Raw genomic sequence first — 24,327 nt, 5'->3', positions numbered from 1 at the left:
ATTCACTAGAAGGGCTTCCCTGGTGGCTCAGATGGTAAAGAATCCGCCTGCAATGCAGGAGACCCAGGTTTGATCCCTGGGTTGGGAAGATCCCCTGGAGGAGGAAATGGCAACCCACTCCAGTATTCTTGCCTGGAGAATTCCATGGACAGAGGAGCCTGGCAGGCTACCTAGTCCATGGGGTCAAGAAAGAGTCAGGCATGATTGAGTGACTAAAACTTACACTTTCACATTCACTGGAAACCTGAGTCAAGTGTGTTTGCTCAGGAGCATGAGCAGGGACCTATGGCCACATATCCTCTGGCCTTCTCAGAGTCTTGCAGCCAAGAGCTAGGGCTAGAGAGCTGTTGAACTTGGGGGCCCCTGTCACATCCTCCCATGAAGCTGCAAACATAGTGCCAGGCCTTCATACTCACAGAGACACACAGGCCTAGGCAAGGAGAGGAGGAGGGACCCTTGGGCATGCACTTTGCTTTCTGTAATGGATGCTGCTGGGATGCAGTGGAATTTTATTTTTTTAAGGATACTGCTTTAAATACATAATGATTTTGTGATTGCTAAAAGAGCACTACAGAAAATAGTGTTGTAAAGCAAATAATCACCTTCTAATGTGCCTTTGTTTAAAACGGAAATTGTAACAAAACTAAGATAGCACTTTGCTTAGAAAGTTGAATTTCTTAGAAGTCTAGAGTGTCTAGTTCAGTAGGATGTCTCTGTGTTAACCACAAATGTATGCTTGGTCAGATGTGTGTGAACCCCAAATAAAGAATAAAAAATGGGGCTTTGTCTCATTTCTTACATTTTTATTTTCTAAGTGGGTGGTCTAGAAGGGAAAAATATATACTATAATTTTACTAATGTATTTCAAGTTTGGCTGTGTAAGGTTGATTTCAGTCCTTCATTTGCAAGTATATACTTTCTTATTCTCTTATTCAGGCCTACTCTTTACAAACAACTCTATTGAGATGTACTTTGCCTATCATAAAATTCACTTATAAATTTACCAAAATCTGCAACCATCACCACAGTCGAGATGGAGCACATCTCAGTCATTCTAATAACATTCCTGGTGACCATGAGGAGTCATTCCACTTTTCCATTCCTAGCCTCAGACAACCACTAATCTCCTTTCTATCTCTATAGATTTGTGGAAAGTATTATATCTTCACACACACATATGGAATATAAATCAAAAATACACCTCTTCTTTAACAAAATCCTACTTATACACCAAGATTTTGCTGTTTGCAATGTTTAAAGTATTTTTAGTAACAAATAAATGAAAGGTTGCAAAGAAACCTCTGAAAAACAGTCTTACAAACAACATGTTTTTCCACTGTAAAATACTACTTTAAAGCTTATGACAACCAACCAACAGACAGCATTTTTCCATCATGCAAGGTTTTCCTCATTAAAGTCAAAAGTGTCCATTTTACTCTCTTTCAATATTCCTATCCCCTCAACCCCAATCAAACTCTTCACAGGTTTAGAGCACATATTCTTAACTTAATGTGCAGACAAAACCCTGGAGAAGTTTAGTCTCCTCCAAATTTGGATCACAAGCTGAAGCAAGCAAATGAAACTTCCCCAAATGACATCCTGTTCCATAGCTTTTAAGAGCTATGATAAAGTTTCTAGACTCTCTTTAAAGATATTCTGGAAATTCATCAGACTAGTCATAAAGCCACTAACTTCCTTAGCAACCCAGTAATATTGTGAGCTTTCCAAGTTAATTATAGATCTTGTTATTTTAAGAAACAATCATTAATTGAGATCTTTTAATTAAATTAACAAGAGGTTTTTAAATAGGTTCTACAAAATAACCCTTTGCCCCTTAACAACCAACGAAAAAAATTCTTATCATGGTAAGTTAAAGAACTGACCATTGGTCAACATGACAAATGTATGAAATTAAGTCATTTCCCCATAACTCTCCAGCCAGGCACAACTGTGAAAGTAGATAAATCACGTTTCATTTGAGTTTGTACCACCCAATTCACTGCCCTAAAACACAACAGCCTTGTTCGGGCCAATTCACAGACTTCTGACAGCAGCCTTCACAGGCCCCAAGTCGCCGGTTTCTGAGTCTAGTACACTGGTTCTCACAAGGGTGCTGACCTGGTTTCTATTTTCAACTGGAATTTCCTGTTGTGGGGTGAGAGGATCCCCACCCTCAGGGGCATTCACCCGGTTTTCTGCTCAGTGCCCCTGTTCCATAGCTTGCCCCTCACTCTGGAACTGAAGGGAACTCCAGGCTCGCCTCCTGCAGAGTCCAATGACAAGAACACGCTCGGACATTATGCTTCACATATGGTGAGAATCGGGTTTTGTGAGCATCCCAAGTTCCTCTTAGGAGACACCAAGGTGATATTTACTCAGGAAGTTGCTGAGATCTAAGACAAGACCTGCAGGAAATGATAGCGGGGAGGTCAGGTTGTAGGGCTAAAGCTGTAAAGACATCTCCATTCAAAGGGTCACAAGAATGTGGAAGAGTCAGCCAAAAGAAACATCACAAAGCATAAGATGGGGCCACATCCCTTGGCAAAACACAGGCTGCCCTGGAGGACCAACAGCTCTCTCACCACCCAGCTCTTGTGGCTGCACTCAGCAATCTATATAGAGTTTAAAGAGTTTAAAGAAAACGGCATTGGTGTTTTTAGGGTCAGCCCTTGGAGGCCCTTTACATTCTTTGCTCTGAGGGAGTTCTGGACAAACTAATGTAAAAATCGCAAATGCAAAACAAGAGCCAGCACTTTAAACCAAGGAGTAAATGACATTTTTCCGAGTTCAACTCTCCATTTTGAAGGGGTAAGAATAGCAAAGTTTGCGAAAATTTTTCTGCCTAGAATGTTTACAAAATAAGCTATGTGCTTAGTCTCTTGGTCGTGTCCAACTCTTTGCAATCCTATGGACTGTAGCCCGCCAGGCTCCTCTGTTCATGGGACTCTCCAGGCAAGAATACTGGAGTGGGTTGCCATGTCCTCCTCCAGGGGATCTTCCCAACCCAGGAATTGAACCGGGGTCTCCTGCATTACAGGCAGATTCTTTACCAGCTGACCTATGAGGGAAGATATGAGAAAACACAACTTTTAACTTAAAACTTGCAGAGGGTTTTCTGGTGACTTAGAGAAGGAGACAAAGAGGATAGGTTTTAGACACTACAAGCTATATGTGAATGCATCTTACTTTTTAATTAAGAGGAAGTCTGAGAGTAGAAACTAGATATTATCCTTTTTTGAAATTTTCCTTTAGCACTGGACTCACATCTGGTTCTCCACACATTGTAGTGAATAAATGAATGTTCAGTGTTATTTTGCCCTTGTCTGAACATACTCAACTTTCTTCTCTACACGGACCATATGTGCTCCCTTTCTTTTGCCCTCGCTCTTATATAACAGTGGGCTTCCCTGGTGGCTCAGACGGTAAAGAATCTGCCTGCAATGCAGGAGACTGGGGTTCAATCCCTGGTCAGGAAGATCCCCTGGAGAAGGGAAGGGCTACCCACTCCAGTATTCTTGCCTGGAAAATCCATGGACAGAGGAACCTGGCAGGCTATAGTCCATGGGGTCACAAAGAGTTGGACATGACTGAGTCACTAACACTAACACACTTATATAACAGTAGATCTATCTACAGCATCTGTGGTCATTTGAGACACAGCTTCAGACCAGAAATCCACAAACTTTTTGGGTAAAGAACCAGATAAAAAATATTTTAGAGTTTGCATGCCATAGAGTCTGTCGCAACTACTCAACTCTGCTGGTATAACCTGAAAGCAGTCATAGTTGATATGTGAATGAAAGGGCATGGCTATTTTCATGGACACTAAAAGGTTTATTGCACATAATGTTCACATGTGATGAACTAGTTTTCTTTGGAATTTTTCCCATTATTTCAAAATGCAATACTTATCTATTCTTACCTTGCAGGCTGTTAAAAAAAGGCAGGCAGCGGCCCAGATTTGGCCCGTGGGCCATAGTTTGCTGGCCTCCGAGTTAGACAACTGGGTGACTGTGACATGCTAGGCGCTCTACTAGGTGTGACCACCTACAGAGCAAACTGAAAAACAAAATGGGATTTGGCAACTGTTCAGTCAGTTGATTTGCTAGAGGAAGACAGGGCAAAGGTTTTAAACTTCAGAGAGGAAATTCTGTGTGTGTGCATGATTTTTAATTTCGTTTATCCATGTACATGGCAAAGTTGATCAAACTCATCAGCTAATTTCCAAATGTTAGCTCTGATTTGTTTGAACTACGGTATTAATATTTGTTTCTTCTGATTGTAAATGACCTCATCCACAACCTCAGAAGACAGTTTTAAAAACGGGAGCCAAAATTATAAATCTTTGTAAAGTGATACTAGTAAATTAAAAAGAATTAAAAAATCTCCTGGGAGGTGAATGTTTTCCTTTTAATATCTTGAGAAACCAGTGTTGCTAAGCCCAAGGAAACAGGGGAAGACTGTGATGATTCTGTCTAAATGTTAATAGATTCAGTCTATTTCTAAAATATTCCCTCAACATCTATTCAGTACATATCCAATCAATGTGGATTTGTGGAGACTGGTATCAGAAGGATTGTCCCATTATCCTGCCTCTCTTGCTTAATTAGGTCATAAGGAAATACATATTGATATACGTAACAGAAAGGAATCATTGAGCAAATAGGAAAAAATTGAGATAGATTTGCATCTTCTTAAAAATGTCAGTATTTTCAAAATTTGATTACATACTGTGGGAAAGTGAATGATTTGCCCTATTTCTTCACCCCTTACTGTGCTCACACCCCTGCCATGGCCCCATCATGGAGGAAGTATATTTCCTTACTCAGTGACATCAGGCTTGGTCATGACTTGCCTTGGTCAATGGTAGATGGGTAGAGATGAGAGTGTGCCTGAGCTCAGCCTGTGCATTAAGAATCCTTAGTCAATTCCACTTGTCATATTGTGCATCTGCACTTCTCCAAATAAGTGCTGCCCCACCAACCTAGGTCCTAGAATAAACACATGTAGAATGGAATTGTTAAGAAGTCAAGCCCTGTAGGGCTGGCAGCTTGACCTCGGCTCCGTCAGTTGAGTTCTGCCCAAATAAAGCCACACGTCTGTGAAAATAAGTGATGGTTGTTTTAAGCCACTGATTTTCAAAGTAGGTTTTCTATGCAGCAATTTAGTGTATCAGTAGCTAACTGAAAGAAAGACAATTCTACGTTTTCGATAACACAGCATAAAGCAACATTTTGTGTGTCTGTGTGCACATGTGTATGCATGGCTGGAGTTCTCTATTTCATTCCTTTCTAATGATATCCAAAATAAAATAGTGTCCCCCAGTGCTGAAATCCCCTGGAAGGCCCCGTAGCTCTTCACACCCAGGTTCTTCCTACAGTTCCTACAAGGGGATATGAAGGACCCACAGGGTAATGAGGGCCTTCCCTGCCTACTGAATTGAAAGCAATAGGTTGGTCTAAGAGGTTTTAAAAAATATGTTCTGTTTCTAATAAAGATCAAGGGAAATCACATAGTAAAACTGATAATTAGTAAAAACCAATAATTCAAGTATCCAATAAGAGTGGGCCTATGTTAGAAGAATCAGGCAGCATCAGCTCTTTTTACAACTTTTTTTCAATAGTGGGAACCAAAGAAATGCAGGAAGTCTTTAGAACTGTGTCCCGAATGATAAGGTTTCACTCTGCAGCCATCCTGAATAAAAACAGCTATTAAGGTTTTTTTTGAACCAGCTAATCTTGATAAGGTTCAAACGTTTCCCCAAGAGAGGTCTATGAACTGCCACTCCCTTCAAACTGAATGAATAAAAATTCATGTGTACCATTAACATCAGGGTTTATATAACGCTTGTGCTGCCCAGCTGGGTCATGGCTACTGCAAATGCATGTGGGACTTGTGTTTATCCTTGTTCGTAAATACCTTTGTACGGTACAGTGCCTGCTCTCCTGTACCTTTTCCAGGCGGCTGCAAGTTCAACCACGCAGTTGTCATTCCTGAAATGGATGTTCCACTAGAACAGCCATGCAGAGAAGGAGCATGGGGCATTCATGCAGGAGCTAAATTCTGTGCTGTTTCAAGTAAAAGCACTTTGCTAAAGAAAACACAACAGTTGGAATTACAAAATAACCACAATGCTCAGCTAAAAATACCAAACAGGATGTTCTTTATTTGTGGTTGTATATGTCACTAACAACAAGTACATCAAAATCCTCTCGGATCTCATTGTCAATTCACCTTAAGTTTATTCTGTTAGGTCTCTGGACCTTTCTGACATAAATGATCAATGGAGACAGGAATGTTCCTGCTGTGCCAGAAGGACAGAGGAAGTAATTTAAAAGGTGGCATTTTATGAAGAACGGGTCAGTGGTTGCCCGGATTAGAGAAGGAGGTAGGAGGTAGTGTGGGTGTGACTACAAAGGGGTAGCATGAGAGAGCTCTTCTGTAGTGATGGAACAGTCTCATATCTTCAATGTGGTGGCAGATGCGCCAATCTAGACACATGATAAAATTGCCCAGACATCTCTCTGTCTCGCTCTCCCTCCCTCTGACTGTCCCTCCCTCCCTCACAAAATATGAAGGAATGCATGTAAAAAACTGGTGAGTCAGGAACAACGTCTATAGTCAAGTTGACAGCATTATACCAATGTGAATTTCCTGATTTTGAAATTGTTCTGTAATTATGGAAGATGCTGTCATTGAGGGAAGCTGGATAAAGGGTACATGGACTCTCTTGGTTTTACTGTACTTTTGCAACTTCCTATGAGTCTAGAATATTTACGATTTATGTAAAGCTTTTAAAACTGTCATTTCAAAGGTAACATCTCAACCCAGTGCCATTTTGCAGTCAGCCACCATGCAGTGGTTCAAGCGCTGAGACTCGGCAGTCAAACTGATGAGGACTTGAGTCCCAGTTCCACTGCTTACTAGCTGTTGTGACCTTGAAAGAGACCTAAACTCAGTGCCTTGGTTTCCTCATCCTATAAGTGGGAGTGATAATAGGACCTACCTCACAGGGGTCTTTAAAGGATTAAATGAGATACTACAGGTAATATGTCCAGAGTTCATGGAAAGCATTCAGTAAATATTGGCTGTTATTAAGGTGGTAAATCAGTCTAAGTACTTCTAAGAGCACTGAGTTCTTGAGTAACTTGGCTGACATTCAAGCACACACTAAGTGCTAGGCACATGCTTCATGTGACCAGGAGATGGAGTCTAGACATGGGCCCTGGTTTTGGTCTCTGTCCCTTTGGATTTTTCAGTTCTATAATGAATATGATCTTTAAAGATGTAATTTACATGCAAGATGGATGTTATGAAGGTGGAAACACAGGGGCCTTGAGGAGGAACTAACTTAAGAACGAGAGACCCTTTCTGCAGTCAAGATTGAAATGGGAGCTTTCTCTCTGCTAAGTTACTGGAGTACACGATGGTTCAACTGCAGTCTTCAGCTGCTAGCACTCCTTTACCAACAGACAGAAATGAGAATAAAGCACAGGTTAACCCATTGGTGTTGATGTATAACTTTAATGGTTAGAACTCTTCACCCATCAGCCAGAAAAAGACTAAATCCATTCTTCCTTTATCATTCTTTAGAAAAGTCATTAAACTATCCCCAGGGGTATAGAGGAAAAGGAATTTATTATAGTTTAAGTTTGTATTGATAAATTTAGATCAAAGCATTTCTGAATTAAGTATGGAGTTTCTTGATTTTAAATTAATTACAATACCTATGTAAATACATCACTGTATAATACGTGATAAGTAAGGGCTTTAACAAGCTTTGAATATTAAAGGCATGCACATCATATACAGATGGAGTTGGCATGACACATTACTAGCTTAAATATGGTAATATAGATAACCCATGGGGAGAGGAAAGAGCCATTGTAAGCAGTTTGGGAGTCCTCTATATACTCAGGAATTTAGGGTCTTTCTTAACGCAATTAAACTTCAAACAAGACTGACAAGCATATGATGAATTTTCTATTTGCCAATTCTCCCCCATGTCTGCCAAAACAAAGCAAAAAATGTCCTCCCTTCTCTGTGTTGGCCTTTGCCCTCTGAAACTGATCTCAGTGGATTTTGTTGGGTTTAGTACTAGAAGGAGATGAGTGAGCAGAAGACCAAGAGGTCAGAGTATTCATCTCTCATCCCACTCCACCCCTGCTTCTCTATATTTTGCCCTTGCTGCCATCCTCACTGGGTACCTTTCCAGGGTCCCTTCCTGCGAGGTGGGCCATCAATGGGTTTTGGTAATGGTGGACCCTCTCTGTCTCCCTGTGGTCACGGCTTCCCCACTGCTAATTTCTCTGTACCTTACCACCCCTTGTTGATTCTGGTTAATAGTCCTTTCCTTAGGCATTTTTGAGTGTCCCATCTGTTTCCTGTCACATTCTTATGGATACAATGCCCTTCTCTGTGAGTCAGTAGCTAAGGTGGGAGAACACCTTATCTTTTGAGATCGAAGTTAAGACTGTGGTTTACATTTTGCTCAGACCATCAAACTGACATCATAATGGAACTGTTACAGGTCATGTGCATAAATACTCACATAAATAATACTACATGTGACCATTTTCAAATTCCCTCAGCAAACTTGACATCCCATTTTCTTGCTAAACAATTATTACTCTGTGGATTGAATTAAAACGGCACTGCTAAGTAAGGACTTCAGAGTGATGTCCAAGGGTCCTGTTCACAATGGGCAGAGCTCATGCCCTGTGTTCCCTGGCACAGGGGAGCTCAGCAAATACACAACCGAAGTGCTCCGCACACTGGTGACATACTTTTAGACTCTTTATTTCACTTGGATGGACACCTTTCTTTACCAAGATCTCAATCAGCTATATAAAGGGGTCATTCAAAAAATATTTTTAAAATTGATTCATCTGAACATCTTTTGCTGTTTCCATGGCAACTTTCCCCCAAAGCCATAACTCTAAATTCCTCTGAAAACTTCATCTCAGAAATCTAATGTATTTGGCACTCCAAACACTCAAATTTTACTATACAAATTTAACTTGGAAGAATTCTAAGACTGTGTCAAACAACCAAAAAAACGGAGAGAAAATCCTGACCAGTTTTTATTTTCATTTCAAAGGATCATGACATTTTTCAAAGAAAGAGCCCTCATCAACACTGCTCATATCTGAGTAAAGTAGTCTCGTACTTTGTGTATAATTTACCCAAACTGAGATGTATCCCACAGCCACATCCAAGCAGTCACCATAAAGACAGAGAAAGCAGTACCATATAAGGATGGGTGGTAGTCCTTATTGTTTCATTTGATCTATCTTTAAGTTTTTAAGTATTCAGAAAGTACTTAAGAACAAAACAAATCAGAATAGTTGGTCTTCTGAAAATAAGATTAGAACCAGAAAATCTGAGAAGGTACATTAAAAGATATTAAATTAACTGTATTCATTTGTAAACCTTGGCATTCTTAGTCCAAAATTTTGTAAATTCCTAAGACTTTTAAAACTATTTACTCCCCCATTACTTCAGAACTTACAATCTAAGACAGGCCATGCTAATTAACATTCACTGATGTGGCCAGGACTTGAGAAGGGGCCCCACAATCCTTGTCAGCGGCAGACAGAATGCCAACACACCTGGCACCCTGGGCTGATTGGGAGTTCTGTGGGTTTTTTTTTTTTTTTGCAGTTGACATTTGTTCATGTATTAACCCTTCATCATGCAAACTGCTATTTCAAGGCAATATATCATTATATAGAATTATTGGCCAATAGTCCACATCTCTGACTAATGGGAGACCTTCCCTCTCCCCTTTAAAATTAATATGAAATCAAATAACCTGTTCCAGCCAATCAAATACTCCCATGTAAGACTTTGCCACTCCAAGAAGTAATATAGAGAAACAAGGATAGTTAGAAACCATTTAAGTCTGAGTACAAATCATAGGATGATGAAGATCAAAGCAAATTATATAATTTTTAAAATTCTAAAGGATTAAGCACTTATTATGTTAAATCCAATGCCTTTGAATCAGTTTGCCTCCTTAGCAATAGAAATGGACAATGACTCAAATCTGACTGATCTTGTCACTCTGTCCTCCTGGGTTGTTGAGGGGCCCACATTGGACCAAGGAGGTGTGTCTTGACTGGGAGATTTTTAACCAGGATGGAGTTGAGAGAGAAGAGCTGAGAGAAGCTAACTTTCTCCTTCTCACTTTTGTTTTTCTTTCAGTGCCTTTGCATTTCCCCCAGAGCAGGCCAGTCTGCATCACACCCTCAACAAGTGACTGCTGGAGAGTGATGGACTCTAGCTCCCCACTCACCTACAGTCATGGACTCCACATCCAAGCATGCAGGCTTTGGAAGAATCCCTCACATCCTAGTTGGGAGATGATGATCACTAATTCTAGAGCATCACCGACTTGATGGACATGAGTTTGAGTAGGCTCCGGGAGTTGGTGATGGACAGGGAAGCCTGGCGTGCTGCAGTCCATGGAGTCACAAAGAGTTGGACATGACTGAGAGACTGAACTGAACTGAACTGAATTCTAGAGCCATGACTACCATGTTTAATAAACTGCTATTCCAGCTATCTCAGAATAGAGGTAGTGAACTGAGACAAGATCGTTAGACACTGATGCATCAAGAAGTCAGCTGAAGTCTGACACAAGAGAGAAGACAGGAAATGTTTAAAAACAAGATCCAAGATGACAAAGGGCATCAGGAGTTGAGGAGTGAAGAAGCAAAAAGCCCAAGGCAGTGAGGCTTCTAGAAGGTCCACCATCACCCTTCCCCCACGGTGTGAAACATGATGCTCATAGCCATGACTCACTCACATCTGGAAGAGGCAACTCACATTTTTTCTCACTCTTAAACAGTAGGGAAAGACATACAATTCACTTGAGAGAGCACAATACAAAACGAACCTCTCAAACAGCAAAGATGTTGATGTCTACAGAGATAAATCTAAGGCAAAGTTTCTTAATTTCAGCACTACTGACTGAAATGGACAAAGCAAACTCAGGTCTCTACCTACTAAATGTCAGTAGCATGCCTTGCCAGTTGTGACAACAACAATGCCTCCAGACATTTCTCAGTGTCCCCTGGTTGAGAGCCACTGGCTTAGACTGCCTAGAAAACAGATGCTGAGGGACATTTTTGCCCTCACACTATGGGAGAGGAAGCATTCCTACACCTCTTGTACTCTTAGTGCATTCAGCTGAAATGAAAATGTCAGGTTACAAAACAAAAGACCTCTCTGAAAACTGGTACTCCATTAGCTCAGAGTCACCTCAGGAGAAGCCCTACGTTGAACTCTCTGGATGCCCTTTACCACTGAATCTAGACTTTGTAAAGGCTTCTTGAACAATATCTGGTCCGCCATGTATTTCAATCGTTTGGTGGTTTCCAAACATGGCTGTTGTCAGAATCACTGATGCCAAGCCTTAGGCTTGAAGAGTCTCATTTAGTGGAAATTGGGTGAAGCCCTCGAGCCAGTGTGTTCTGCAATCATCAGCTGATGATGAGCAAAGTTTTGAATCCACTGTGGATTGTGGTGTGTATAGGTGAAATCACTCAAGTAGCCAGATTCATTTCCTCATGGATGTTTATTGTGTGCCCATACTGTACCAGGAGCCATTCTAGGCAGTGGGAATATCATGGGAAAAGAATGATGAGGTCCTTGCCCTGAATGTAGGGAGTCCAACACATCTAATATAATACTAAGTAGTGGAGCAGAAAACGAATGCAGCATCTAGTGTGCTATGATCAGTGGATTGATGGAATCAGAAGCACTTTGGAGTGAGCAGTTGAGGAAGTGAGTTTTTTCCCCCGCAGCTTACAGGATACACACACACACACACACACACACACAACATCCAAGACAGAAGAGACAGCAGGAACAAAGATCCAGGGCAGGAAAGAGCTGGTCACATTTGAGGAACAGAAAGTACACTGATGTGGCTGAGCAGTGTTAAGCTGAGGGAGGGTGTCAGGAAGCAGGGAGATTTATGTAGGAGGACTTGGAAGGCCAAGGTCATAGATGAAGGTATTGGTCTAAGTGTAATGGAAATCAATCAGAGAGCTTTAAGCTCTGAAATGTCACAACCTCATTTTTTAAAAAGATCTCAACTGGTCCCACGACTGGACTATAGGGTTATCATGTTGTCTTAGTGAGGATGACGGATGCTGTGTGTTCGGGTTTAGATGACAGCAGTGCAGGTGGAAAGAAGTGGATGAATTTGGAGAGTGCTGTGAAAACAGACCTGGCAGGGCCAGGTTCAAGGTGGGGGATGCAGGAAAGGGAGGGCTTCAGGATGACCCCTAGGTGTCTGGCTTGGGCAGCTCACCAAGTCACTGACCATATACTGAGGCAGAAAAGGCCAAGAGTGATACAGGTGAGGGACAGGTGAGAAACCAAAAACCCAGTGAAGAGTACATACAACTGGACAATAATATCACGACCAAGATGAGACTAAAGTGAATTTGGTTCAGAGTTATCACCAGATGGGGAACAGAAAAAGTAAATAATACAAGTTTATGATCAGAAAGGACTGAGGCCAAGGGTAGTATCTGTTTTCTTATGATTAACAGATATCTCTGCTACACAACATGCAACAGGAATACGGCTGTTTATCAACTAGTAGTGGTGCTTAACAAGGGTTTTGAGGGACTTTACTGGTGGTCCAATGGTTAAGAGTCTATCTGTCAATGAGGGGAACATGGGTTTGATCCTTGGTCAGGGAACTAGGATCCCACATGCCACGGGGCAACTGAGACCCCGCACGACAATAATTGAGCCCGCATGCCCTAGAGCCTGTGCTCCACAACAAGAGAAGCCACCGCAATGAGAAGACCACACACAGCAACTAGGGAGTAGCCCCTGCTCGCCACAACTAGAGAAATCCCAACAGGCAGCAACAAAGAGTCTGTACACTGCAACGAAGACCCAGCGCAGCCATAATCATTAAATAAATAACATTTAAAAAAAGGTGTTTCGAAGGATGGGAGATGTGGCTTCCTAAGATGATGAGAGTTCCAGACCAAAGAGGTTATATTCAGGAGAAACTCAGGGCAGCAGAAAAGAAAGTGTGTCGGGAGGTGGGGATGGGGAATGGAAAAGGTATCCACCATTAGTAGAGGTGTTAAGGTGATTCAGTAATCTCCCACTGATTTGTAACTTGCAAAATCTGGGCTTTCGTGAGGAGACAAATGAGTAGCAAGCAGAGTATTATAAAAGTGAATTCTGAGCCATGCAGCAGGCCAGTACAAATTCCGCTGAATTTCCTAACTTGTCTACACTGGCAGAACTGATGGATGATGACTTATCCATATCAGATCAGTGCTGCAAAGCTGCCTAGTTCTGGGTGTCTTTGGAATACCAAAGAATAGCCTGTAATCAGGGGCTTCCCGGCAGCTCAGCAGTAAAAAATCCTCCAGGAATGCAGAGAGACGGGTTCAATCCCTGGGTCTGGAAGATCCCCTGGAGGAAGACATAGCAACCCACTCCAGTATTCTTGCCTGGAGAATCCCATGGACAGAGGAGCCTGGTGGGCTGCAGTTCACAGGGTCACAAAGAGTCAGACATGACTGAAGCGACTGAGCACGCACACACCCATCCTGTAACCAACACCACTGAATTATTAAGTAGACTTAATGGCTTTAAAGTCTTTCAAAATCAAATGTTCATAGAAAGCAAACTTGGAAACTTTCATAATAAGACCTCAACAGATTTGGGTGAGGAAAAGCTCCCTGCCAGGGTAAGCAGCTTAGCCCTTCCAGTGGGTTCCTTAGGGAGGAGGAACCATAAGTAGAGAAAGAGTCAGCGTTTAGTAACGAGGCCATGGTCAAGAGCATGGAGGATGGGGGTCTGCACCAAACAGGAAGTGATGTCAGCAGCAGAGAAGCTCAGAAGTGGACCAGTCCAAGGGACGAAAATGGCTGCATCTTGACAGCTAGACTCCATGGGGGGATATCCCAAATCAGAGCCTAAGTCCCTTGCTTTTTGCCACACCTCAGTGAACAGAACACACGTAACCCATCCATAGACTTATCTTTACAGGCAGCAACATGAAACCTTATTGTTTCTCTTTCACAAAAAGAGGGTGAAAATAAGTGAGTGCCTCCAGGGAGATGCTGGGGATAATAGTATTCCGTAAGTTGTTCCAAAATGCCTCCGATAAGTTGTTCTAAAACTAATACTCAGTGTAGTGATTCTACTGAAGTCACAATACTTAATTGCACAGGTTGCCATGAAATTAGGCATATGTCACAAGATCTTGGTGGATGATCAAGGTTTGCAATATTCTCTTTGGAGTTAATGGAAGAAAGCATATGAGGACTGTTGGGAAAGGCAGATTAAGGTAATCTTTAACTCAGGCCAAGCGACCTGACTTTTGGGGGCTCAACAAAAGGGGGAGAACATTGCTAAGGCCGCGATCAGTGAAACTAGGCTGACTCATTCTTATACCCCCAGCACTCGGGCTGCATTTGAGGCTCTCTCTGAACCTCTGTGTTGGTCTTTCTTTGAAGTTCTGCATGTTCTTTGAATAGAATATATATAATATTCAGAACATTTACTCCGTCTTCTCTTTCTCAGTCTCACTACACAGTGAATGTTACATCTTCTTAAAAATATACCTGAAAATTAGTGATATTTATTTTTATTTATTTTTTTTTAAATTTTAATTTATTTATTTTTTTTAAATTTTTATTAGTTAGAGGCTAATTACATCATTACAGTAGTTTATCACTAAGGATTAAAAAAAAAAATATATACCTGAAAATTAGATAGACCAGGGGGTCTCCAGTGGGAGCAATCTTGCCCTCTACGGGACATTTGGCCCTGTCTGGAGAAACATTTGCTTATCACAACTGGGGGTGGGTGAGGCTATGGTACTGGTATCTAGTAGGTAGATATCAAGGATGCTGCTAAACATTGTTCGGAGTACAGGACGGCCCCACAACAAAGAACAATCCTACTCAAAACATTCATTTTGCCGAGGCTGAGAAACACATGATGAAATGGCATTCAACTTAATGGATGTGCAAATTTGGGGTCTTGTCTATAGCAGTCCAGTTAAAGAGCTATCTGGCTGTGTAATTCAACCATATGAAGGGTAACATTAAGTCACTGAAAGTAGGATATTTGATTGTTGGTTTATTATGGTGACAAAAGAGGAAAAAGGGAGGAAAATTTGGCTCTTTTAACTCAGTTTTCTGAATCAAATGAGCTCTGTGGGATCAGGGCACGTACATAAAACTCTATGTTCTGTCACCAACTCCACCTGTGCCACCTTGAACTCCATCACTCTAAACTTGGATTTCTTCAACCACAAAATAGAAAACCTAACCCACCAGCTGGATTTGAGGCTGAAATTGACACAGACAGCATCCAAACACTTTGCAACGTGTATAAGACAATAACAGTGAGAAGCTGCAGTTTCTCTAGGAGTGCTGCCAGGCAAGCACTGATTTGTGCATGTCATCCTTGACCTTCTATAGCCCCTCCAAATGCAGTCTGGCTGGTTCAGTATCCTAAGCATCTCTAAAATATGCTGACTGCACTCAACCTCCAGCTCAGTTCAGGTAGACAGCATCTCCTCTCATGTCTCCCTGCTCCAAATGCCAGGAAGCACGCACTTTGACGCCTCCTCACCCTCTACCCCATCCTGGGACCAAAGGAGGATTTTCAAAATGCAAAGCTGACCAAGTCACCAAAAGGCATCAAAGGATGACACCCAGCTGGGAGGATGGAGTCACCATAAACTCCATGTGGGAAAACCGTGGGAGGAAAGGTTGAGAGGAAAATGTTGGCTGCATTTTTGTTTTGATGATAAAACAAGACGGTTGTGCTATACTTCAGGAAAGTGCTAACTGACTTTATAAATGCAGGATGCTCTTCTCTGCTTAAGTGTTTTGTATTTCTCTCTTTGTCACTATTAGGACCATTTGAAAAGATGAGTGAAGAACTCATAGCAATTCTTAAGATTTTCACTATTTAATCATCTTTGGAAAAATGGCTGAATACCTGGCCCACAAAAATATTTGATGAACATTTAAGTAAAATGTGAGCCACTGATTTCTTAAATGCAGTCTCCCCTTGGCCAAATGAAAAAAAAAGCACTGAAGAAAGTATTACTTGCCCCTGGATTAGATTTCAGAGGCAGCAAGAGGTACTGAGGACACCTGAGGATAATTCTTTTCTAGAAGATACAGACAAAAAAAAAACAGCCCCCAGGACTCCAGGATAATACACAATGGGGCAAAACCAAGTTGGGCAAAACGAGAGGAATGTTTATGCAAAAAGGCAAAAGAAGCTCTTGGAATTATCTCAATCACTGTGGGGGAAGCAGACAAAGAGAGAATCGTTAGAATAGATCTTAAGCCATAGAGGGTTATGTTAATATGAAAAACAATGGGTCACACTTAATAAAGAACATTCTTTTGACTTGTGACTGATACAGTGCTGCTGAGCGCTGCTGCTTTGTCATTCTAAAGTATGCTTCAGAGGACCGGGGTGACTTCTTCCGACCTGAGAGCCAACATATTCTCTCTGGAATCTTCCTGCTGAGTCTTGAATCAGAAAATACGTATGTAGTGATCTGTGCTAGAATACAGGGTGATATCATCAGCATATCTTCAGAGAACAAGAGGAGGCTTTAACATCTGCTTGACTCTTAAGCTTTTGCTTTTAGGAAAATGAGACATCTGATTGAAAATAATTTTTAATTTGTTTCATGATGCATTGGGTGTATTTGCGTAAAGGCAATAATCATTCATACAATGAATATATTTTTTTTAAGGAGTCAGTTCTCACATTTCCTCCCTCACCTTGTAAATGATATTGACACCTCAGATTACAATTCAAAGGGCACCAGCACACAGTTCAAAATCAGAAGAAGGTAGTGGGATGAGATGCTGATTAGACATAATGAGCACAGACCCTAGATATTTCTGTGCAAAGAAACCTCTGCTGAAAACGGGTTGCCCTTAATACCGCTTTAAAAGGCAAATCGCTGAGCGCTAGTGTCTCAAAAAAAAAAAAAAAAAAAAAAGAACAGGCATTAGTAACTTACTAGTGTCTCCCCGGGCATTTCAAGGCAAGTAACGCTGGCAAAACTAGAGAAAGAGCCGTCATAGGTTCCTAGAACGGGTGCCTGAGAAGGAACCTTAACGATTTCCTAATTCAGGCCCTCATTTTTTTTTTCCAGCACAGCAAAGTGAAACCACAGAAGGTCGCGGTGAGCCCAACCTGTCGTGTCCCCCCACCCCGCCCCGCCCGCAACCAGACACTCTACTACGGCCTCGGGAACCAGTTGGAGCAGCTCCCCGGGACCTCTGCACCTACCACCCCTGTTCACCTCGACTCCTTCCTTGAAAGCTTACCCTTTTTTAAATGTGGAGAGTGCATTGTGGAGGACACAAATTCCCAGCAGATAACTGCCTCTGCCTTATTATAAATATTGATGATTCCCAACTTTCCGTGTTAATTCTCCCCAGTTTTGAAAGTTGGCCCCCAGAATGTCCCATCCCAATAGTGAAAATCATGTCAGGGAGAACTCAGTAAAGCAGCAGATGCCAGAACAACTGCAGTGCCCCACGTCAAAGCCACACATCTACTACAGAGACATGTCCAAAGACTGGGGTAAATTAACACAGATGCCTGTTGGCTTCCTGGAGGCGGCGCTCAGAATCTTCACAAGTAGTACCCATTCCTCAGAAACATCTCTAGGTTCAACGGGCTTTTCTTTCTTAAGTCTTCTCTCTTTCTCAAAAAGAAACTCAGTCTCAGTCTGGATCTGGTCGGTCCCATCACTCTCCTAGAAATCTGGACTCCTTCTTTAAAGGAGGCAAACTCCACGAGTTTTATGTCTGGTGTGTCCCGCTGTCCCCCGCTCCGCGCAGTGTCTGGCATACAGTAGAACCCCGAGAAATGTGGAATATTTGAGTCAACAGGGAGGCCGCCGACACACGACACCCTACCACCCTCTTATATTAAATCAGAAAACGTGCAATCTTGTGCCCCGCTACAAACTCCTAGGGAGATGCACGCCCCCTTTCCAAGGAGCAAACCGGCGCACCCCAAGGCGCCGTGCAGGGCTTCTCCAGAGGGTCCACTGGTCACACGCTGGGATCGCTAAGTCGCCCTGCCTCCCGTCCTCTGTGGGTTCTTGCGGTGTATATCACCAAAGGTTGGGTAGGCGAACCTGAGCCCAGCCCCGGGAGTCCCATTTCTCAGCCTTGGCCAGAGAGGCGGCGGCAGGGTCCAGCCCCCGGCCCCAAACGCAGTGACCACTGCGCGGGGCAGAGGACCACGGGCTCTGGGAGTGGGGGATCCCTTTCTAAGGGGCACTCGAGTTTCTGAACAGGTGACACTCGGGGTGATGCACGCGGCACTTTCCAACCCCCTCCCCCGAATCACACACCGAGGACCTCTGCGGAGCCCCGGATCCTTTTAACTCCGCGCTGTCCCCCCAGGTCGGCCGTGTGGCGCCCCCTGTCGCCTCTGCGCGCGCCGGGACACTCACCGCATAGTGCAGCTGCGGTTTCTCGCGGTTCACCGGGTCCCCCATGTCGCCACCGGGGGAGGAGTGGCGGGCTCTGGGGCTCAGGCTGGGGTCGTGGAGCCTCTCTGGGGTCCCCCTATTTTACCGCCATCGTCGGGGAGCCCCTGGACTCGAGCCCTGCTCCCTGCGCCCAGAGCGCGGTGCAAAGCGTCCGGGGCACCAGCGTCCCGCCGCGGAGCCGGTGGGGACAGGGAGGAGGCGACGGCGAAGGGGAAGGAGGAGGAGGAGGAGGAGGAGGAGGGAGAGGCCGAGTCAGATTCGATGGGCGGGCGTTTAATTCCTTCCGCTCCAGCCGGGCCCCAGTCTCGACCGCCGCCGCCAGCTGTTTGGGGGCTACAGCGACCGAGCGCGCCCACGACAGGTGTCAGGGCGGCCGGCGCTCCGAACGCCTGCCACCCCGCCCCTCCCCGAGCCCACGGGCCCCGGGATGCCAGGGCCGGGGCTGCTAACGCCTTCACCACCAGCGAGAGGGAGAGAGCTTCGGTTTCCAAGAAAGAGACTTTGACTAACTTTGAAGGAGGTGTGGGCCTGACGCCGAAAGCCGATTCGGAACCGGCCCCCGGCGAGGGTGGAGTTTCGGTCTTTGGAAAGCCTTCCTCTGAGAGAATCTCAGTGGCGGGAACCTCAGGAGCGGGCAGGCCCGAGAGGGGCCAAGTCAGCTGCCTCAGGGAGCTGTTGAGGAGAGGGAGGCCGGTCTGGAGGCTTGCTGGGCCACGCCACTTCGGGTCAACTGAGTCCCAGAGGGCGTCCAGGACCTGGGCATGTCTAGGGAATCCGGCGGCACGGGGGAGTCCTGGAAAATCAGCAGGAACTCAGCTGGCACTGAGGACTAGCGTGGGTGCAAGGATGAAGCTGAGTTGGGGGTGGGGGGAGTGCTCGGAACCCTCCTTTCTTTGTCTTAGCAAATCAGAAAACAACACAGCGAGGATTTGGAAAGAGAAGAAATGCACACTATTTGCAAATGCTGCCAGATTAACCGAATGATTTTAGCACACACTGCAGATTCACAACGCCACCTAAAACTGACTTCTACTTCGTAATCCCCTGGTGGAAGCCTGCACTGTGAGCGCCAAGGTCCCTCCCCAAGCCTGATATTCTGTGATTTGCCAGCAGCCTCTCACAAGCTACATCCAGATAAAGGTAGGGATTGGGACCAGAGTAGAGAAACTCCAGACTCTGTGAAATCATTCATTCCAAGCCCAAGACGGGTGGCTATCAAGTAGAGGATGGATTTGTGGGTGGCTTGTGTCAATTCCGGGCTTCCCAGGTGACTCAGTGGTAAAGAATCCGCCTGCCAATGCAGGGGACACAGGTTTGATCCCTGGGTCGGAAAGATCCTCTGGAGAAGGAAATGGCAACCCACTCCAATATTCTTGCCTGGAGAGTCCCATGGACAGAGGAGCCTGGTGGGCTACAGTCCTTGGGGTCGCAAAGAGTCAGACACAACTGAGCATGCATGCACATGTGTCAATTCTTCACAGCTGTGAGAATGTGAAGCCAGGGGTGCAGGTATCCTAAAGAATCTACTACTAGATACCATGACAGTTCATCTGCCTGGAAAACTATAAGATTACATCTTCTAGAGCTGACCATATGCCTACCCTCTGACCCCACTTGTAAATATATAGAGAAATGGGGGCCAGTGTCCTTCTCATGTACAAGAATGTTCATAATATCTTTAAACAGAATCACCAACATGGAAACCATCCAAATGTCCATCAACTGGTCTGTGATGAACCAACCTTGGTGCCTCCATACAAGAGAATACATACTGCTCAGCAATGACAGGAAAATGCTACTGTTGGACACGGCAACATGGATTATTCTCACAAACGCTGTGTCCAGAGAGAGAAATCAGACTGAAAAAGAGAATGTACTGTAAGATTCCATTTATTTATTCAGAAGTTGAAATTCACACGTTGAACTTAAATAGGGAAATGTGATCTCTGGCGATAGCAGCCAGAATCATGATTTTCAAGATGTGGAGGTGGTACTCACTGGGAAGGGGATGCAAGGGAACCTTTTAGGGTTCTGAAAATGTTCTGTATCCTATTCTGTATGACAGCTACCCAAGGACACTCATGTGTAAAAATTCACTGAGTGGTACAGTTCAGATTTGGGCAATTTACACCCTTCACCATGTGTATTTTATACTGTGATAGCAAAGAAACAAAAATAAATCTAAACTCAGCCCCCTACCCAAACCAGGAACTTCCAGCCAGAGTACTACCAGTCTTAAGAGAAAGTCAGTTTCACCATTTGCCCAGGTCTCCTCCCTGCAGTCTGCCTTGCTCAGATCACCTTTGCCTCTGCAAAGTGGGTGAAGAGAGTGAACCCAGTCACCTGGGAGGCCCTCCCTACTCTCAGACACGTCCAGGCAGAGCTGGAAAAACAACACATTAAAGTCCCCTCTTCACTTTCACTCTGCTCTGCTGCTGAAAGCAACCCTGAGAGCTATGTCATCAAAGACCCTCAGAACAAGGAGAAGCAGTACAAGCTTCGCTCCTCGGCACCCTTAAGAGAATGCTGCTGGAGCAGCCAAAGGAGGGCATGCATATGCAAATGCCCCATGTGGACCTCTGCTTCCTGGTGCTCTATTTAGAAAGAGGAACTCTCTAGCCTAACGACTTCTTCCTCTATTACACCTGTCTTTAAGCCCTCAAAGCTAAAAATCCCTTTCTCTAAAAGAAAAAACAAAAAACTGTTTCATGATCTATCTATCTATCTACATACACACAGTAATATTCGGGCCCCTGGATTAAAAAAAAAACTTAAACATAGTGCTTTGATCATTACCCTTGAATACGTCACCTCCAGGTCAAAATTGGGTTATCTTAGATCTTGGTTTGTTTGTACTCTGTCTTTGAAAAATTTATTAAGTCACTAAACAGCATTGCTGTAAGCCAAAAATAATTCATCACTCCCCAAACTGTGTACTTACACTTTTGGAATGACTTCTGTCTGCTAGCAGATTTCTTGCTAAATTGTCATTGCTAAGTTGGACTTAAATTTTCAAGGGCAACAGGGTTGTTTTTTTCTGTGTTTAAAAGGTTTGAGGAGATAGGACAAAGCATCTAAGAAAAGAAATCATCAGTCCATGCTGCAAGACTCTTCAATTCATCTCTGAGTGAGTTATGCACCTCTTCAGTTCTCAATCCATTTCTTCAAGACTTGACAAGGGATCTAGAAGATTGTGCAGAACTCTAAGAGGTTTGCTAAATCTTGAACAGTTTAATCATATGATATCCCTCATATTCAGTTCAGTTCAGTTCAGTTCAGTGGCTCAGTCGTGTCCGACTCTTTGCGACCCCATGAACCGCAGCACGCCAGGCCTCCCTGTCCATCACCAACTCCCGGATATATGGAGTCTTAAAAAATGATAAAAAGGAACTTATTTACAAAACAGAAAGAGTAGAAAACAAACATGGTTACCAAAGGGGAAGGGGGAGGGATAAATTAGGAATTGGGGGTTAACAGATGTACACTACTATATTCAATACCTTGTAATAACCTATAATATAAAAGATTCTGAAAAAGAATATATGTGTATGCATATATATGTATAACTGAATCACTTTGCTGTAACATTGTAAATTAATGTTACACCTGAAACATTGTAAATCAACTATAATTCAATAAAAATCTTAAACAATTTGAATTCCACACATTATTTTTATTTGAACCTATTTCAAGGTATATTTTAAACACCACTCTAAGAAAAAATTCTTTTTTGCACATCTCTACTTCCAAGTATCCTTCCCATGTCACTAGGTTACTTATTCAACAAATATTCTAAGTGCATATAATTTGCAGTTATTGTTCTAGGTCATTTAACCTATTCACTAAATGGCAGGTGGTTTCAAAATTCAGGTTTGATCTTTTGGGGTGATGGAGGGTGATGAAAAGAACATACAAAAACCCCACTTCAGAAAAGCCTGAAGTTCATGTCACTCACTGGTTAGGTTAAGAGCCTGCTGAGTTAATGCTCTCTTTTGGTTAGTCATCTTTTTTTAAAATAAATTTCTCTGATGTTTACAATTTTCCCCAGAGAGGACTCAAAAATAATCTCTAGGAGTTCCTCTATTAGCATCACTTTTAAGAGAAAATATGTCACGCTATCAGTGGCATTTTCATGACTTCCTATCCCCAAATATTACAGCATTTCCAGTACTGACAGCTGCCCTCTCGGCCAGGACATTTGAATTAAAATCCCTGTTTGCATTTACTCTGCCTGCCTATAAACTGAGTTAATATTTTCCACATTTCATGCCAACCCAAGGGTGATTACATTTTTTAAAGGAAAACTTTTTCTAAATCCATGAAAGCAAATTCAGCTTAAGGGTGTAGGAGGAGCTGAAGGCCCACATGAGAACTAAAATGCACTTAGATCAGAGGATGAGGCCCTTCTTGCATACCCAGCCCTGTCGTTGACAGAGCAGGTATGGGACCCTCTTAGATGGGGAACCTCTTCCTCCAAACCCACTTCCTATACTCTTCCATCCTACTTACCCTGTCAACCCACCTCCAAGAGTATTTTTAAATTTTTGAAACAGAAAAATTGATAACATACAATGTGTAGCTAAATGAATTATTGCAAAACACACACCCATCTAACCATCACTGAGATCAAGGAATAGAATATTGCTCGTGTTCTTCAGCTGCCTTATAACACCCTCCCTTCAACCCCAAACCAGGGCAGACACTGTCTTGTCTTTTACAGAGTTATTTGCTTCCCTTTTATAGCAGGGTTTCTCAGTCTCAGCACTACTGACACATGGGCTTTACTGAGCTATACCTGACATGGTGCAAACTTAAGGCATACAATGTGGTAACTTGATACACACACACATTGTGAAATGATCATAAGATTACTTAACACCTCCATCATTTCACACAGTGAACAGTTTTTTTGTGTGTGATGAGAACATTTAAGATCTACCCTCTTAGCAGCTTTCAAGTGTACAATACGGTCCTGTTACCTAAAGTCACCATGCTGCACATTAGATCTCTCAAAATTTATTTCATAATGGCAAGTTTTTAATCCTTTGACCAACATCTCCTCATCCCCCCATTGCCAGTCCCTGATAACTAGCCATCTATTCTCTATTTCTGAATTCAGTTTTTTTTTAGATTCCACAAGTAAGTGAGATCGTACAGTATTTGTGTTTCTCTGCTTTATTTCACTTAACAGAATTCCTTCAAGGTCTATTAATGTTGTCTCAAGTGGTAGGAATTTTTGTGGCTGAATAACATTCCATTGTACATATATGCACCATATTTTCTTTATCCATTCATCCATGTAGATGGACACTAATGTTGTTTTCATACCTTGGCTATTGTGAATAATGCTACAGTGACCATGGGAATGCAGATGTCTCTTAGAGACCTTGATTTTAATTCTTCTGGATATATACCCAGAAGTGGGATTGCTGGATCATATGGTAGTTCTATTTTTAATTCTAAATTTTTGAGGAACCTTCATACTGTTTTTGATAATGGCTGTGCCAATTTCCATTCTCACTAACAGTGTACTAGTGCTCCTTTTCTCTACATTCTTGCCAATCCTTTTAATCTCTTGTCTTTTTGATAACAGCTATCCTAACAGGTGTAAGGTGATACCTCATTATGGTTTTGATTTGCATTTCCCTGATGATTAGTGATATTGAGCATCTTTTCATGTGCCTGTTGGCCATCTGTATCTTCTTTGGAAAAACATCTGTTTGGGTCCTTTGCACATTTTTTTAATCAGATAAATTTTTGTTTTGCTACTGAGTTCTTAGAATTCT

The 24,327-nt window shown here is 42.9% G+C and overlaps 1 protein-coding gene across 3 annotated transcripts in view; it reads right to left on the bottom strand.

Moving 5' to 3' along the window:
• Positions 1-24,327, bottom strand: part of ARHGAP6 (Rho GTPase activating protein 6) — a 511,877-nt gene that overhangs the window by 257,485 nt on the left and 230,065 nt on the right. The window contains exon 1 of one of the 3 annotated variants that reach the window (XM_020911576.2): positions 18,503-18,863. The exons of the other annotated variants lie outside the window; for them this stretch is intronic. Within the exon in view, the coding sequence (XP_020767235.2) occupies positions 18,503-18,547 (45 nt within the window). The 5' untranslated portion in view covers positions 18,548-18,863. Of the gene's footprint in view, positions 1-18,502; positions 18,864-24,327 lie in introns of those variants that run through there. 3 annotated transcript variants of the gene reach the window in all.

Source organism: Odocoileus virginianus, unplaced genomic scaffold, assembly GCF_023699985.2.
Source record: "Odocoileus virginianus isolate 20LAN1187 ecotype Illinois unplaced genomic scaffold, Ovbor_1.2 Unplaced_Contig_16, whole genome shotgun sequence".
Taxonomy (NCBI): Eukaryota; Metazoa; Chordata; class Mammalia; order Artiodactyla; family Cervidae; genus Odocoileus; species Odocoileus virginianus.
Note: the sequence above shows the minus strand (reverse complement) of the source record. Positions and strands in the feature narration are given on the sequence as shown.